This window comes from Marmota monax, unplaced genomic scaffold (genome assembly GCF_021218885.2).
Source record: "Marmota monax isolate L192 unplaced genomic scaffold, Marmota_monax_Labrador192_F-V1.1 WCK01_AAM20220418_F8-fsc00170, whole genome shotgun sequence".
NCBI lineage: Eukaryota > Metazoa > Chordata > Mammalia > Rodentia > Sciuridae > Marmota > Marmota monax.
Window position 1 is genome coordinate 3,826,598 of NW_026692395.1, and position 15,805 is coordinate 3,842,402.

Genomic DNA, 15,805 nt, shown 5'->3' on the forward strand with positions numbered 1-15,805 from the left:
GTGGAGTTAGGATTGAACCCAGGGCCTCAATCTTGTTAGGCAAGCATTCTACCACTAAGCTGTATTTTTCCCAACCCCCTTTTTTTGCTGTACTTGAGATCAAACCCAGTGGCACTTTACCACTAAGCTACATCCCCAATCCTTTTATTTTTTATTTTAAGACAGGGTCTCACTAAGTTGCTGAAGCTAGTATCAAATTTGCAATCCTCCTGCCTCAGCCTTCCCAGTTGCTGGGATTGTAGATATGTGCTGCTACATCCAGTGTGATACCTCATTTTCAAATTTTGCATTTTTTCTAGTACCTCATTTGAGCATTTCAGAATTTACCTGATATCTCTTCAAGTTTGCTTTCTATGAGAATGTTCATAATATTTTCATTGTTTCAATTGAATATCTTCAACTGTCTGTTTCTTACTGATTTGTATCCAGTTCATTATTTGCCTTTTTCTCTAGCCTTTTCTACAATTTTTTCCCATAAATTGGGTTGTCCTGGAAACCCTGTCTAATGTTCATCAGGCTTTTCTTCATGTTCATCCAGTGGCCTAAACATATTGATATTCTGATGGCTCCTCCTTTGATATCCTCAGTCTGGTGCTTTATTTCTTATTTTAGTAGTAGTAGTAGTAGTCGTCGTCGTCGTCGTCCTGGTAGTAGTAATATTAGTATTATGGATGGAACCTAGGGGCATTTTTCCGGTGAGCTACATCCCTAGACCTTTTTACTCTTTGTATTGAAATAGGGTCTCACTAAATTGCTGAGGCTGGCCTCAAACTTATAATCCTTCTGCCTCCGCCTCCTGAATCACTGGAGTTAATGGCATGTGCCACTGTGACCAGCTTGATTTCATTCTCTTATAAGTTCATTTTAAATGCTAATGACAGATTTCATTACCTAAAACACTCTGTTTATTTTGTCATGAGCTAAGACAAAGCTACAGTTTCTCCCTCTTGTCTAGTATGTGACAATGAAACTCTTCTTCCAAAGAGATAAACAACATATTTCCAATTCAGAATTGTATCTGTATATTTTTATAACCTTTGCTTAAATCCACTTTTAATATTTTCTTAATGTTTATCATATTTTGTGGGGATATGCAACTAAATCAATCAGGGACACTCCAAGTGAATTTGGGCTAACTAAATAAAGACACAGACATAGAAAGTATTGTTTTCATTGGGCTCAGTGACTACTCCTCAGCCACAGCTCCCACAAAGCGGGCAAGGCAGGCAAGAAAGAGAAGGAGCATGCCTCCAACCCGGGTTTTATTGGGGAGAAGCCATTTAAATTGAGGCAAGGGTAGAGTTACAACAAACAAGTGGGTGCAATCCAACCCCATTGGGTGACACCCACTCCTGGAGATGCACTTCTCTTATCTGAGTGGAGGAAAGGTTCAATTGCATTGCAGTGGTGCAATACCAGTTCAATATCTCTTTACTCAGGACTTAAAGGTGTGTACATAGCTCCTATCCAGAGTGGCTCCCAACAATATTTGTTAGTCTTCCATGAACATCTGAGTCTTCATCCTGAACTCTGTCTATCCCAATGACACATTTTCCATCTTGTGATCAGAGTTCACCTGTCCCATGTAATGACTTTTTTGTGGTGCTGGGAAACGAACCCAAGATTTCATGTATGCTAAGCACATTCTCCCACTAAGCCATACCCCAGCCAGGCAGTAGCTCTTAATTACTCTAGCACATGTATGTCTCACTCCATTTTTTCCATCTCCTATTTCACAGCAGCTCAGAGGAAAGTACAGAATTTTAGACTATGAGGCTTTTAATTCTATGTTTTAGAAAGTATCCAGATTTAGGAGCCAGCTTTGCCTTATTTATTTTATTTTTGTACCAGGGATGGAACCCAGAAGTGCTTTATCACTGAGAAACCTTCCCATCTCTTTTTATTTTTGATTTTGAAACAAGGTTCCACTATCAAAGCTAGTATTGAACTTGCAATCCTCCTGCCTCAGCATTCCCAGTGCCACCATGCCTGGATGATTGTTGTTTTTTAAGCAGTAAATTTTAAATTGACAAATAAAAATTGTTTATATCATATGCATGATTTTTAAAATCTGTGTACATTAGAAGCCTAGTTCATATTGTATGATGCAGGGTCTGATCAAGAGAGAAAAACCACACACTAATTTGAACAGAGAAAGTTTAACATGAAGATTTTTAACTGTAATGCAATTGAAAAAATGAGATATTAACTAGTAAAGAGAATCCTAAAAATAAAGGAATAGCAGATACAAGGCAAAGCCAATTCCTCCAGGGCTGTATGTTAATCTATTTCCTGTTACTGTAATAATTTTTTGTGTGTGTGTGTGATACTGGGGATTGAACCCAGGGCTTTGTGTATGCGAGACAAGCACTCTACCAACTGAGCTATATCCCCAGCCCTGTAACAAAATATTGAGGTGGGATAATTTAGAAAGAAAAGATGTTATTTAGTTCACAGTTTTGGAGACAAAGTCCAAGATCAGGCAATCTGATGGATTTGACCTCTGGTCAGGGCCCCCTTCACTGGATCACCACATGGCAGATAGCATCAGGATGTGAGCATGTGTGAGAGAGAGAAAGCACATGATAAGACAGGAAGCCAGAGAAAGATCAGACAGGGGCCAGTCTCACTTGTTTATACCAATCTTCTCTTGAGAACTAAGTTGGATCACATAAAAACTATATTAATCCCTTCCAAGGTCAGTGCTCCCAGAGACCCAGTCACCTTCCACATAAACAGTATCCAAGCCCATAGCAGTCTGAGGTAAAGTGCCCAGGGAAGAGGCTCCTCTACTTCCCAGGGATGAGATCCAGACCTTGTAAGGAGGGTATAGCTGTGGCTTATGGCCTGGTGAAAGAATTGCTGTAGTACCACACTGCCAGAACTTGCTGGAAATCTTCACTCTGAGGTTCCAGAGAAAACTCTTCATAGGGAGGTGTCTCACTGGAGGGAGTCTACTACAAATTATCTGAGAGGGGTGCAGAGTAAGGTATTAGGTGCTGGGTGCTACTGACCAAAACGCACTGCATGAGCTTGGAGCTGGAGAAGCTATTGGTGCTGTGTGAGCTGATTGCTTGGGAAGCCATATGAGCTGCTAGAACTGGGTGCTGAAAAAGTCATCCATGCTGCAGGCACTGAGCTCAGAGAAGCCACCCATACTGCAAGACCTGGGATCCAGGGATGTTGTGTGTGCATCAGGTGCCAGATGGTAAAGCCACCCATGCTGCAGGAATGCTAGACAAGCTGCCCTGGCTGGAGGAGCCTACTGAGTAAACTCCTGGAACCAGGAAGGAAACCCACCTTGGCTTGCAGTGCCTCTCCAGCAACTTCCATGGACAAAGTTTAATATCATGGTTGCTGGAAAGGGAAAAAAAGTACTTAAGGAAACCCAGATCCATGTTTTGTGAAGGGTGAACCTGGAGCTGAGAGGCAATTGATTCATAACTGGCACCCTTACTCTTCATTTTCCTGAAGTGAAATATGTAGAATATATGTAGTAAACTTAAATTTATTGAATTTTGGGAGATAGAAGCAGACATTATATGCTCTTTGAGAAGCACTTTTTTAAGCAAGTCTTCAGAAAAATACAGAGGACTGTGCATTATATTTTAAAAGGGAAGATAACTGCATGAACATTAACACTCTCAGCCTTTTTGTAATAGTTCTTTTGCTTATAACATTAAACAGTGACAAATCAAGTATCAATATGAGTGGTACTGCCAGGTGCACTGGCACACACCTGTAACGCAAGAGGATCACAAGTTTGAGACCAGTCTTGGCAATTTAGTGAGACCTTATCTCAAAATTAAAACAAAAAAGGGGTGGGGATGTAGCTCAGAGACATAATCCCCAGTACTACAAACACACACCAAAAAAATATGAGTGGCACAGTGTCTGCTTTATTAAATGCTGGCAGCTGGGTGTGGTGGCATACATCTGTAATCCCAGTAACTTGGGAGGTTGAGGCCGGAGGATCACAAGTTCAAGGTCAACCTCAGCAACTTAGCACCCTTTCTCAAAAAGGCGGGGGGGGGGGGAGGGGGTTGGAATATAACTTGATGGTAGAATACCCTTAGGTTCAATCCCTAGTACCTCCCAAAAAAATTAATAGCAAATATAACATCCCTAGAGTAGTGAAATTGGAGCTATTATTTTGAATAATATTTGAAAATGCACAGAAGAACAAAACTACAAGCTAAACAAAATTATCTTAGAATTCTGAGATGAATTGGTTCAGTTCAACAAGTTCTGCTGAGTGAACTCCTCGAACCAGGAAGCAAACCCACCTTGGCTTGCAGTGCCTCTCCAGCAACTTCCATGGACAAAGCTTAATATCATGCTGATCCTGATCCATCAATCAGGGACTACGTTCAAAGTCATTGCTCTGCCATTTCCTAGGCATTGTCAGCTGCATTGATTACTGTGGAATCCAGTAGGAAGGGGAAAGAGGAAAGAGGAGATTTGCCCACTGTCTAGGCCTTCCTAAGCAATATATATTGCTTCAGCTCAAATCCCATTGGTAAGAAGAAAGTGAGGCTGGTGAATGTAGGCCTAGCCACATTCTGTTATGACTAAAGAAAGAAGAGATCTTGGTGAAAGGCTTGCAGTTTCTGCCTCATATGGTTTTCCCTCTTCTATTTTATACTTCTTATTAGAAGCCTGTGTTCCTGAATCCAAGAAAAACTTGCAGCTGGTTTTAGAGCTGGAGCTGTCAGAATGGCAGGGTTGCAGTTTTCCTACTGATATAAAGGTGGTGGTGTTTGTCACATAGAAATGTAATATTGCTGCTGCTAATAGCTCAGCGGGAAAAGCAAGAGAGAGCAGAGATCTCACAAAGGTTTTGAGCTGATATGTAATAAGAACACGCATTTTGGAATATTTCTTCCAAGCCTAGCTTCCTCTTTTTTAAAATATATTTTTAGTTGTAAATGGAAACAATACCTTTATTTATTCATTTATTTTATGTGGTGCTAAGAATCTAACCCAGTGACCCACACATGCTAGCCAAGCTACCACTGAGCTACAACCCCAGCCCCCAGGCTTCTTAACAGACTTCAGTTTCTTCTGTTTACTCTGTTCACTATCCAGATATCCTAGCAGAGCCAAATTCTGAAGGTTCAAATCCCATCTCTCCCACTTAGTGATTTGATCTTCAGCAAGTTACATAACTTCAGTGTGCCTCCATTTTCTTTTCTATAAAACACCATTCATAGTGGCAACCACCTCATAGACTTCATTGAAGAGTCCATGAGTTACTGTGTGGAAAGCACTTGGAACAGTCTGGTGTGTCATAAATGATATAGAATCATTTGCATCTTTTAAGTGTCCTGAAGATTTTTTATTATTACATTGTTGTTATTATTATTGTCATATAGACACTTCCATTTCTGTGTGTTCATCCTTTCTGAACTACTTTGACCCTCTCCCATCCTTTGCTAATTGTTCTTTGTGTCATTCTCATTTAAAAAAAAATATTTTTAGTTGTAGATGGACACAATACCTTCATTTTATTTATTTATTTTTATGTGGTGCTGAGGATCAAACCTAGTGCCTCACATGTGCTAGGCAAGCACTCTGCCACTGAGCCACAACCCCAGCCGTCATTCTCATTTTTACTTTTCTTTTTAGGTGAAAATATTAGGAAAACTCAACAACAGGAAATTTCTGGAGAAGTTGCATTCCACTGTGAGAGATTTGATCAACCCACAGGAGAAGATTCATTGTGTTCCATTTTGGAAGAACTGTGGCAAGAGAATGACCAACTAGAGAGATATCAGGAAAACCAGATGAACCCTTTAAGTCTTGTCAAAATATTAATTAAGGAGAGGGGCTATGAATGTCAAAACCTTGAAAGAATAATTCACATGACTACCAAGCTTGTTCCTTCAATTAAAAGACTCCATAAATATGACACATTTGGAAAGAGTTTGAAGCATACTTTAAACTTACATAATTATAACCGAAGCACTGCAACAAAGAGCCTTGAGAGGATATTTGGAAATAGTAACAATTTTGCTGACAGCTCTTGCTCTACTAAGAATGAGAATACTAACACAAGAGTGAATTCCCATGGACATAATCAGTGTGAAGAACACGTCAATCACAAACAAACTCTCATCGATCATCAGAAAATTCCTACTGGGGAGAAACTTCACGGATGTAGTAAATGTGTAAAGGGCTTCAGTCAGAAGTTGGATCTCTTTGGACATCAGAAAATTCATGCTGGAGAAAAATCCCATGGATGCAACAAAAGTGAGAAAGTCTTCACTCAGAAGCCAAAAATTGATAGACATCAGAGTGTTCAGATAGGAGAGAAACCCTATGTATGTACTCAATGTGGGAAGGCCTTTACCTTCAAGTCAAACCTCATTACACACCAGAAAATTCATACTGGGCAGAAGCCCTATAAATGCAGTGAATGTGGGAAAGCCTTTTTCCAGAAATCAGATCTCTTTAGACATCTGCGAATTCATACAGGAGAAAAACCTTATGAATGTAGTGAGTGTGGAAAAGGCTTCTCCCAGAATTCAGACCTCAGTATACATCAGAAAACTCATACCGGAGAGAAACACTATGAATGCAGCGAATGTGGAAAAGCCTTCACAAGAAAATCTGCCCTCAGGATGCATCAGAGAATTCACACAGGAGAGAAACCTTACGTGTGTACTGAATGTGGGAAGGCCTTCATCCAGAAATCACACTTCAATACACATCAGAGAATTCACACTGGAGAGAAACCTTATGAATGCAGAGACTGTGGGAAATCATTCACTAAGAAGTCGCAGCTCCATGTGCATCAGCGAATTCACACAGGAGAGAAACCCTACATATGTACAGAGTGTGGAAAGGTCTTCACTCATAGGACAAATCTCACCACACATCAGAAGACTCACACTGGAGAGAAGCCCTATATGTGTGCTGAATGTGGGAAGGCTTTTACTGATCAGTCTAATCTCATCAAACACCAAAAAACCCATACTGGAGAGAAACCCTATAAATGCAGTGGCTGTGGGAAAGCTTTCATATGGAAGTCACGCCTCAAAATCCATCAGAAATCTCATATTGGAGAGAGACACTATGTGTGCAAGGAATGTGGGAAAGCCTTTATCCAGAAATCAACACTAAGAGTGCATCAGAGAATCCACACAGGGGAGAAACCCTATGTTTGTCCTGAATGTGGGAAGGCCTTCATCCAGAAATCACATTTCATTGCACATCATAGAATTCATACTGGAGAAAAACCTTATGAATGTGGTGACTGTGGAAAATGCTTCACCAAGAAGTCACAGCTCCGGGTGCATCAGAAAATTCACACAGGCGAGAAACCCAATATATGTGCTGAATGTGGAAAGGCCTTCACAGATCGGTCAAATCTCATAACACACCAGAAAATCCATACAAGGGAGAAACCCTATAAATGCAGTGACTGTGGAAAAACCTTTACCTGGAAGTCACGCCTCAATATACATCAGAAATCCCATACTGGAGAGAGACACTATGAGTGCAGTAAATGTGGGAAAGCATTCATCCAAAAAGCAACACTCAGCATGCATCAGATAATTCATACAGGAAAGAAACCTTATGCTTGTACAGAATGTCAAAGAGCCTTCACTGACAGATCAAATCTCATTAAACACCAAAAAACACACAGTGGAGAAAAATGCTACAAAGCCAGTGACTGAAGGCTGTTTCAGAACTGGAAAATCACAACACATCCATCAGATAGGTCCTAGTGGTAAAGAGGAATGCCTGATACTGTAATCACTGTGCAGGGGGAAGTAGAAATGAGAGGCAGTGACCTGAGGGAGCAGAAGCCAGGCAAACCCAAATAGCCTTCACTCAACTAGAAATAAAAGTTCCAGCATCACCACAATTGACAGACTCTTAAATGCACAGAAAGACCATTTAGAACATCTGAGCAACAGTTATGTTTGGTTACATGATTGATACTGAGGCTGTCAACTCTTGAAAATGGTAGAAATAAAGACACGAGATGACTCATCATCTCTTATGTTCCATTTTTAGGATGAAGGACTTATACATTTCAGTTCTTTGTATCCTGGGACATAAAAGTACTCAATATTGGCCCAAATTGTTTCACATTTCTAGGTGAGGAGAAGTTTTCCATTGTCCAGTTGAAGGGCCCTGAAGTTAAGGCCAAAAATTTATTGAAAATGCAGATTTGTCAGTAGAACCAGAAGAGTTTGTGATCCTTGATAGTTAAGACACAGAAAAGATTCCCATGAAGAACTACTCTTTCTAAATGAAAGAGAATTTTTAAACTTAAATTTTGACCTTAAGAACTGGAAAATTAGCTGGGTGTGCTGGTGCACACCTATAATCCCAGCAGCTTGGGAGGCTGAGACAGGAAGATTGCGAGTTCAAAGCCAGCCTCAGCAAAAGCGAGGTGCTAAGCAACTCAGTGAGACCCTGTCTCTAAATAAAATACAAAATAAGGCTGGGGATGTGACTCAGTGGTTAAGTGCCCCTGAGTTCAATCCCCAGTACCCACCCCTAAAGAATTGGAAAATTTGGCACAGCTTTGTCCTGTGTTACAAGAATATAGTCATTAAAGGTTATAGACATCTAAAGATGGCAATTGTTCCCTTATTAATTCTCTCCTCTGGCCACAGGTGAATCATACCCTACATGCTTTCTAACCCATTCCCCCAAAGCTATCATCTATATAAGCTTCAGAACAAAGACTCCTTATCCTCTTATTACCCAATTGACCCCAAGACAATGGAACTGAGCCACAGCACTATGGATTTTCAGCCTCATCCATGGATGTCCCTGCCTGCCTTAGAATTCCTTTTTGAAAAAGAATGGTTGAGAAACTGGATTTCAATACACAAAATTGTATTTTCCTTCCAATTTGGTTAATATATATTCACTTCCTACATGCACATTAAGGGTGGTTTTGTGTAAATTACTGTGTGATAAAGTCATATTGCATTGCAATTGGTTGTTCCAAGATATAGTTTCTTATTGTTGAATAACTGGGAGATTTCTCTAGAAAGAACACCGCTTTTTCTTTTTCTTTTTAAACTGGGGATTGAAGACTGAGCTCAGGTGCTTAACCACTGAGCCACATCCCTAGCCTTTTAAAAAAATTTTATTCTGAGACAAGGCCATGGTATATTGCTGAGGCTGGCTTTGAACTCACAATTCTGCCTCAGTCTCCCAAGCTGCTGGGATTACAGGTGTGTGCTACTGTGCTGAGCAAGTGCTGCTTTTTTTAAGCACTGATATATAGACAGTTTCCCACGTTCCCTTTAACATTTTTCACAATACTCATAAGAAAAAAGGCTTTCTTCTTAGCATATTATTTTATTTTTAAAATATTTTTATTAAAGTATAATGCATACAGAAAATGCACTTACATATATAAGAGTACAGCTCAATGAATTCTGACATATGGAACATACTCAGCTCAAGAAGCAACATGACCAGCACTCTAGAAACTCTCTGTGTACTTCCTCCCAGGACCTCCACACATACCAAGAGTAAACACTATCCTGACTTTAACAGCATGGATTCATTTCACCTGCTTTGTATTTTATATAAATTGATATTTCATATGAGTTATAGACTCTTTAGTGTCTTTCTTTTATCATTAACATTATGAATGTGAGATTTATCCATATTGTTGCATATACTTGTAAATAACTCATTGTCATGTTGTATTCTATTGTGTGAATATGCTTCAATATATTTATCCATTCTACTGTTGGTAGACATTTGAGTTATTTTCAGCTTGGGGCTCTTAGGAATACTACTGCTATCTATTGGTGAACATTTGTATGCACTTCCTTTAGGTATATACTTAGAAGTTGAACTGCCAGGTATGTATTCATATATTCAACATTATAAAACCAGTTTCCAACACCCCCAGTACAGTATGTGAGTTTTAGGTGCTCCAACCCTTAATATTTTCTTTTTCTTTTTTCATTTTCTTTTCCTTTTTTTTTTTACTGTGGCCATTACAGTTGGCGTATAGCGATATCTTAGTATGATTTGAGTTTTCATTTCATTATTCTCCAAATTATGATAGTACCTTCCCAGTATATGCAGACCTGAAACCCTGGTATATTCCTCATTTGACTACACTATTTTACATTTCCTATATTAATACATGAGGGTTCCAGTTTCTCCACATCATCATCAACTCTTATTTTTATTCGTTTTTTTTTTTTTTGTTTTTGTTTTTTTTTTTTGTAGTAACCACAAAATCAAAAAATCAATCCAAGGGCTTTGTGCATTCTCAGCAAGTGATCTAACCACTGAGCTACTCTCTTAGGCCATATCAGTCTTTTTATTATAGATATTACAGAACAAAGTGATATTAATTTTATGTTGTTCTAATGATTAATAATGTTGGATATCTTTTTTGAACACATATAATTGTCTGTTCAGAACTTTTACCTATTATTAATTTGGTGAATTTTTTTTCCTTCTTTTGGAGCATTTACATATTCTGCATATAAGTCCATCATCAGTCCATTATCCTTTCAAAAATTTTCTTTCAGTCACTGGACTGCCTTTTCATTCTTTTAATGGTGGTGTATTTTGAAGACTAGAACTTTTTTTGGACAGAATGCCTTTGTTTCATTTGCTTATTCTTATGTGGTGCTGAGGATCAAACCCAGTGCTCCACACATGCTAGGCAAGCACTCTACCACTGAGCTCCAGCCCCAGCCCAAAAGGTCAGAACTTCTTATTTTGTTGAAGTCCTACATTTCAATTTGTTCTTTTATGAGTTGCACTTTTGGTGTTGTACCTAAGAAATCTTTGCCTAAACAAAGATCACAATGACTTTTTTCCTGTGTTTTCTTCTAGAAGTTTTACAGTTTTAGGTTTTATATCTAGGTCTATGATCCATTTTTAGTTAATGTGTAATATAGTATGACATATGAATCCAAGTTCTTTTATGTTTTATTTTGCATGTGAATATAAAACCAAATGTTTCCACAGCATTTGTTTAAAAACAGTATTCTTTCTCCATATTTCACTTTTTCAAAAAAATCACTTGTTCACAGAAGTTCTGGAATGGTGAAGTAAGGAGTTTGTGTTAGCTTTTCATTGCTGTGACTACAATACCTGGCAAGACTACTTAGAGGAAGAAAAGTTTATTTTGGCTCATGGTTCCAGAGGTTCAGTCCATAGTCTGCTGATTTCATTGCTTTGGGCCTGAACGGAGGCAGAACATCATGGCAGAAAGGTATGGCAGAGGAAAGCTGCTCCACTCGTGGTGGCCAGGAAGCAGAGAGAGGGGAAGAGACTGCATGGAAGATAAATCCTTCCAGAGAATGCCTCCAGTGACCACCTCCTTCAGCCATGTCCCACCTGCCTACACTTACCACCCAGTTAGTCCATTAAATCTAGAATGGACTGATTAGGTCACAGCACTTGTAATCTAATCATTTAATTTCTGAACACTCCTGAATTAATACAGAAGGTATTAATTATCTAAACCATAACAAACTCATCAAATCTCTTATCCAAACCATAACAAACTCATCAAATCTCCTCCCCCCAAAGCAGCTACAGAACTGTAAAAGCAATTTTTAACTGTAAAAGTATTTTAGAACACTGGAAATTCACCAGAGGCATATCAAATTGGAAACTGTTTGATTGGAAAACCAAATATTAGTAAGACCAGTGGCATTTAAACTTGGAAATGCTACCATCCCCATCTCTGTGGGTATGGTACCTATGTTAAGTCATCTTTCTATCAATGTGACAAACTATCTCAGATTAAAAAAAAAATCTTAAAAGAGGAAAGGTTTATTTTGGCTTGGTTTCAGAGGTTCCAGTTTATGGTCATTTGACTATTGGGCCTGTGGCAGCATAGTACATCATGGCAGAAATGCATGGCTGAGCAGGCCCATTCTCACCATGGCAGCTGGGAAGCAACAGAGGGGTATGAAGGGACTAGGGTCCTAATATCCCTTTCCAGACTGCAACCACAATGACTTAACCTCCTACCAGGCCCCACCTCCTGCAGGTTCCATCACCTTCCAGTACCACAGGTTGGCAACCAGATCTTTTGACACAGCCCTTTCAGGAATATTTAAGATCAAAACCATAATAGTAGCTATGAGAAATGGAAGCCTCACTGAAACTGGAGAGGGTTGGCCTGACTCGGAGCACTATAGAAAAGCTCTATGTTTAGGGATATTGTCAAAGACAGTAACAAAAATGGGAGCAATTATTTGGGGAAGGCCACAATCAGAGCTTCCTGGAACTGCAACACTGTTTGGATAAGCACACCAGACAAAACTTAACAGGGAGATATGGAAAATGAGACAGCAAAGGTGAGTATTGATAAGCTTCCCTGTCTCTGGGAATGTGGAAGGCCATGGGCATGACCACAAAATATAGAAGGGGCCTTGCCGCAGTCTGGCTGGGCACAATCAGGAGCCACTTGTCAAAAGAAACTAACTTTATTTTTAGAACCACACACGCCAAACAAAACAGCCTCTCAGGAAAAACCCTCAGAGCCTCAACTGCCACCACCGGCTTTCCACAAGCCTCTCTCTCCCACACAAGCTTCTCTCCACCTCCCACAATCCTCCTGCTCTTGAGGCCGATTGGCTGGGTCACGTGGGCGGAGCCAAAAAAGTCCCCCAATGAGCAGCTCCGTGGTCTGAAAGGGCAGGGAAACAGCCCAATGAGCATCACCACAGAGGAGCCAATCAGCTAGATGTTGCTGGGGCCGCTGTGAGCCAATCATCAGCCGGCAGCTGGAAGTTTGCTGGCAGCTGGAAGTTTGCTGGCAGCTGGAAGTTTGCTGGGGCCCCTTCAGCTGTGGCTCTCAACATCTCCCCCTCTCTGTTTAAACAACAAGCATGTGGCTTAGGGACCGTGCCTGCCTTAGGTTGTCCAATAGTACATATGGTCCTTAGGTTGGTACCATTGCAATTGGATCTTACCCGTCACTGACTACTGGTCCAGTATACAGCCACACCTGTGGAGAGGTCTTTGTACCAGCGGGGGGGTGAGGTTCTTTGCCTCACCTCTGTTGGCCCCCAAATTTTAGCTGGACGATCATGACAAGCAGAAGGGAGGAAGATACACCAAGCCGATTGACGGCTCCTTTTAGAAAAATTGTACCACCAATGACATCATCAGCAAAAATACCCCAACACTACCACAAGTCGCTGCACCAACAGATAGTTCACAATGCATACAGGTGAGCTCACAATGTGTCCAGGCAAGTTCTGCAAGCAGTTTAGTGATGGCTATTGTAGAAGCTGTAGATTGGTTTTATCTTTGACTTCACCAGCACTGGGATGAAGATAGGAATTCTGGCAATAATGGCTAAAGAAAAAATTATGTAACATTACAGAAGGCACTAAAAGAAAACAATTTTCTTAACAATTTACATTGTCTTCACCGGCACTGGGATGAAGATAGGAATTCTGGCAATAATGGCTAAAGAAAAAATTATGTAACATTACAGAAGGCACTAAAAGAAAACAATTTTCTTAACAATTTACATTATCTTTAAGAGAATTATTAAATATAATGAAAAGGAAAGGTGAAAGTAAACAAACAGATCTGTTAACCTTCTTTTTTGTTTACATATTAAAACAATCCTCAACAGTTGTTTACCCAATTTAAATTAAACCATATAAATCACGTGAAAAAACAAAATATTTGGATCCATTTTATCATGAGCGCTCATCATATATGATATATGGACATACATACATTCAAACATATAACACAAAACACAAGTGTGCACACATAATATAATACATACAACACATAACATTATAGTAAAGGCCTTATAACTTTTTACAGGTGAAATCTCCATTGCAATGTTTAAAAACTCTATAGTCAAAAAATAGAACTGATCAGCAAAACATTAACCTAGGTCTGTATGAGCTCAAAAAACAAAATAGAACTTCATGATATGGCAAAGGGCAATAATAAAATAGATATTGAAAAAAGCATCCTGGTTCTGTTGCAGATGTAAGAATAGCCAAACTGGAGTTTTGGATATCAGTTGTTATGGATTTGAGCCAAATCATCTTCTTTTTGGTCTGTAGAAATCGCTTTAGTTAATCTTTCTGGAATCCAAATCGGCTGCTGTTCTCCCTGTGGAAACACACAAACAGACCCCCGACTCCAGACAATTACTGGGTCAGGACCTTTCCATTGTCCTGTTAGAATATCCTTCCAAAGTACCTTGGGCTTATGCACATTTTTTGGACACATATGCCTTTCCGCAGCACTAAGTCCTGATGAATCCAAATTTAAAAAGTTTAGAGTAAAAAGGGTTATTTTAAGTTTATCTTTGGGGAATATATACCCCTTCCCAATTCCTTCTTTTTGCTTTAATAAGTACATTTTAATAGTTTGATGAGCTCTTTCAACTATGCCTTGTCCCTGTGGATTGTATGGGATTCCTGTTATATGAGTAATGCCAAATGTTGAGCAAAATTGTTTAAAAGAGGTAGAAGTATAACCAGGGGCATTATCTGTTTTTAACTGTTTTGGAACACCCACAGTGGCAAAATTTTGTAAGCAATGAGCTATAACATCTTTAGTTTTTTCTCCGGCATGAAGGGAGCCCATCAAAAATCCAGAAGAAGTATCAACTGTAACATGCAAATATTTTAATTTTCCAAATTCTGGCAAGTGTGTGACGTCCATCTGCCAAATATGGTTAGGTATCAATCCTCTAGGATTGACTCCAAGATTAACTTGTGGTAAAAAGGTCACACAATTTTGACATTGTTTCATTATTTGTCTAGCTTGTTCCTTAGTTATTTTAAAACGCTTTTGTAAAGTATTAGCATTGACATGGAACCTTTTATGAAAATTTATAGCTTCTTCTAGTGTAGAGAAAATATGTATGTCATGTGTAGTTTTATCTGCTAAATCATTGCCCAAACTAAGGGCTCCAGGCAATCCTGTATGTGCCCTCATATGTCCTATAAAGAATGGATCTTTTCTGTCCCAGATTAGACTTTGTATAGTGGAAAGCAAAGAGAAAACAGTAGAAGAAGGGGAAATCCTACCAGCATCTTCAAGGGATACTATAGCGTTAACTATATACTGACTATCGGAAAATAAATTAAATACAGAATCTTTAAACATCACAAAAGCTTGTAATACTGCATTAAGCTGTACCTTTTGAGCTGATTGTTTGGGTACTAAAAATGTAAAAGTTTGATCAGGTGTAACTATTGCTGCTGTACCATTATTTGATCCATCGGTGAATATATTTGGAGCATTCATGATAGGTGTTTTTCTTGTCATTTTTGGAAAAATTACAGGATGCGATGACCAAAAAGACAATAAAGGATTAGATGGTAAGTGGTTATCAAATGAAACATTAGATTTGCACATGATTATTGCCCAAGTATTTAACTCATTAGCTAACTCATCAATTTGATTCATAGTATATGGAGTAATAATTTTATTGGGAGAAATTCCAAACACTCCCTTTGCTGCTTTTATTCCTTTGAGTATTAATTGTCCTACAGCCTCAGGATACCTAGTAAGAATAGTGTTAGGAGAATAAGATAAATGTATCCATAATAATGGACCTTCTTGCCAAAATACTCCCGTAGGAATATTTTTTGTTGGTAGTACAATAAATAATAAAGGCAAACTTATATCAATTCTATCCAAATGCATATTTTCCATATATGTTTCAATGATTTTTAATGCCTTTCTTGCTTCAGGCGTTAACATTCGGGGTGAATTTGGATCTGATGGACCTTTTAGGATATCAAATAAAGGTCCCAACTCTCCTGTTGGTATACCTAAATAAGGCCTTATCCAATTT

At 39.1% G+C, this 15,805-nt stretch overlaps 1 protein-coding gene across 4 annotated transcripts in view; it reads left to right on the plus strand.

The window, feature by feature from the left end:
* The window catches only part of Znf41 (zinc finger protein 41), a 49,175-nt gene extending 39,448 nt beyond the window's left edge, over positions 1-9,727 (plus strand). For all 4 annotated transcript variants that reach the window (XM_046442573.1, XM_046442576.1, XM_046442575.1 and 1 more), the window contains one exon: positions 5,629-9,727. In XM_046442573.1, the coding sequence (XP_046298529.1) occupies positions 5,629-7,682 (2,054 nt within the window). In that variant the 3' untranslated portion in view covers positions 7,683-9,727. The remainder of the gene's footprint in view (positions 1-5,628) is intronic.
* The last annotated feature ends 6,078 nt before the right edge of the window (positions 9,728-15,805 follow it).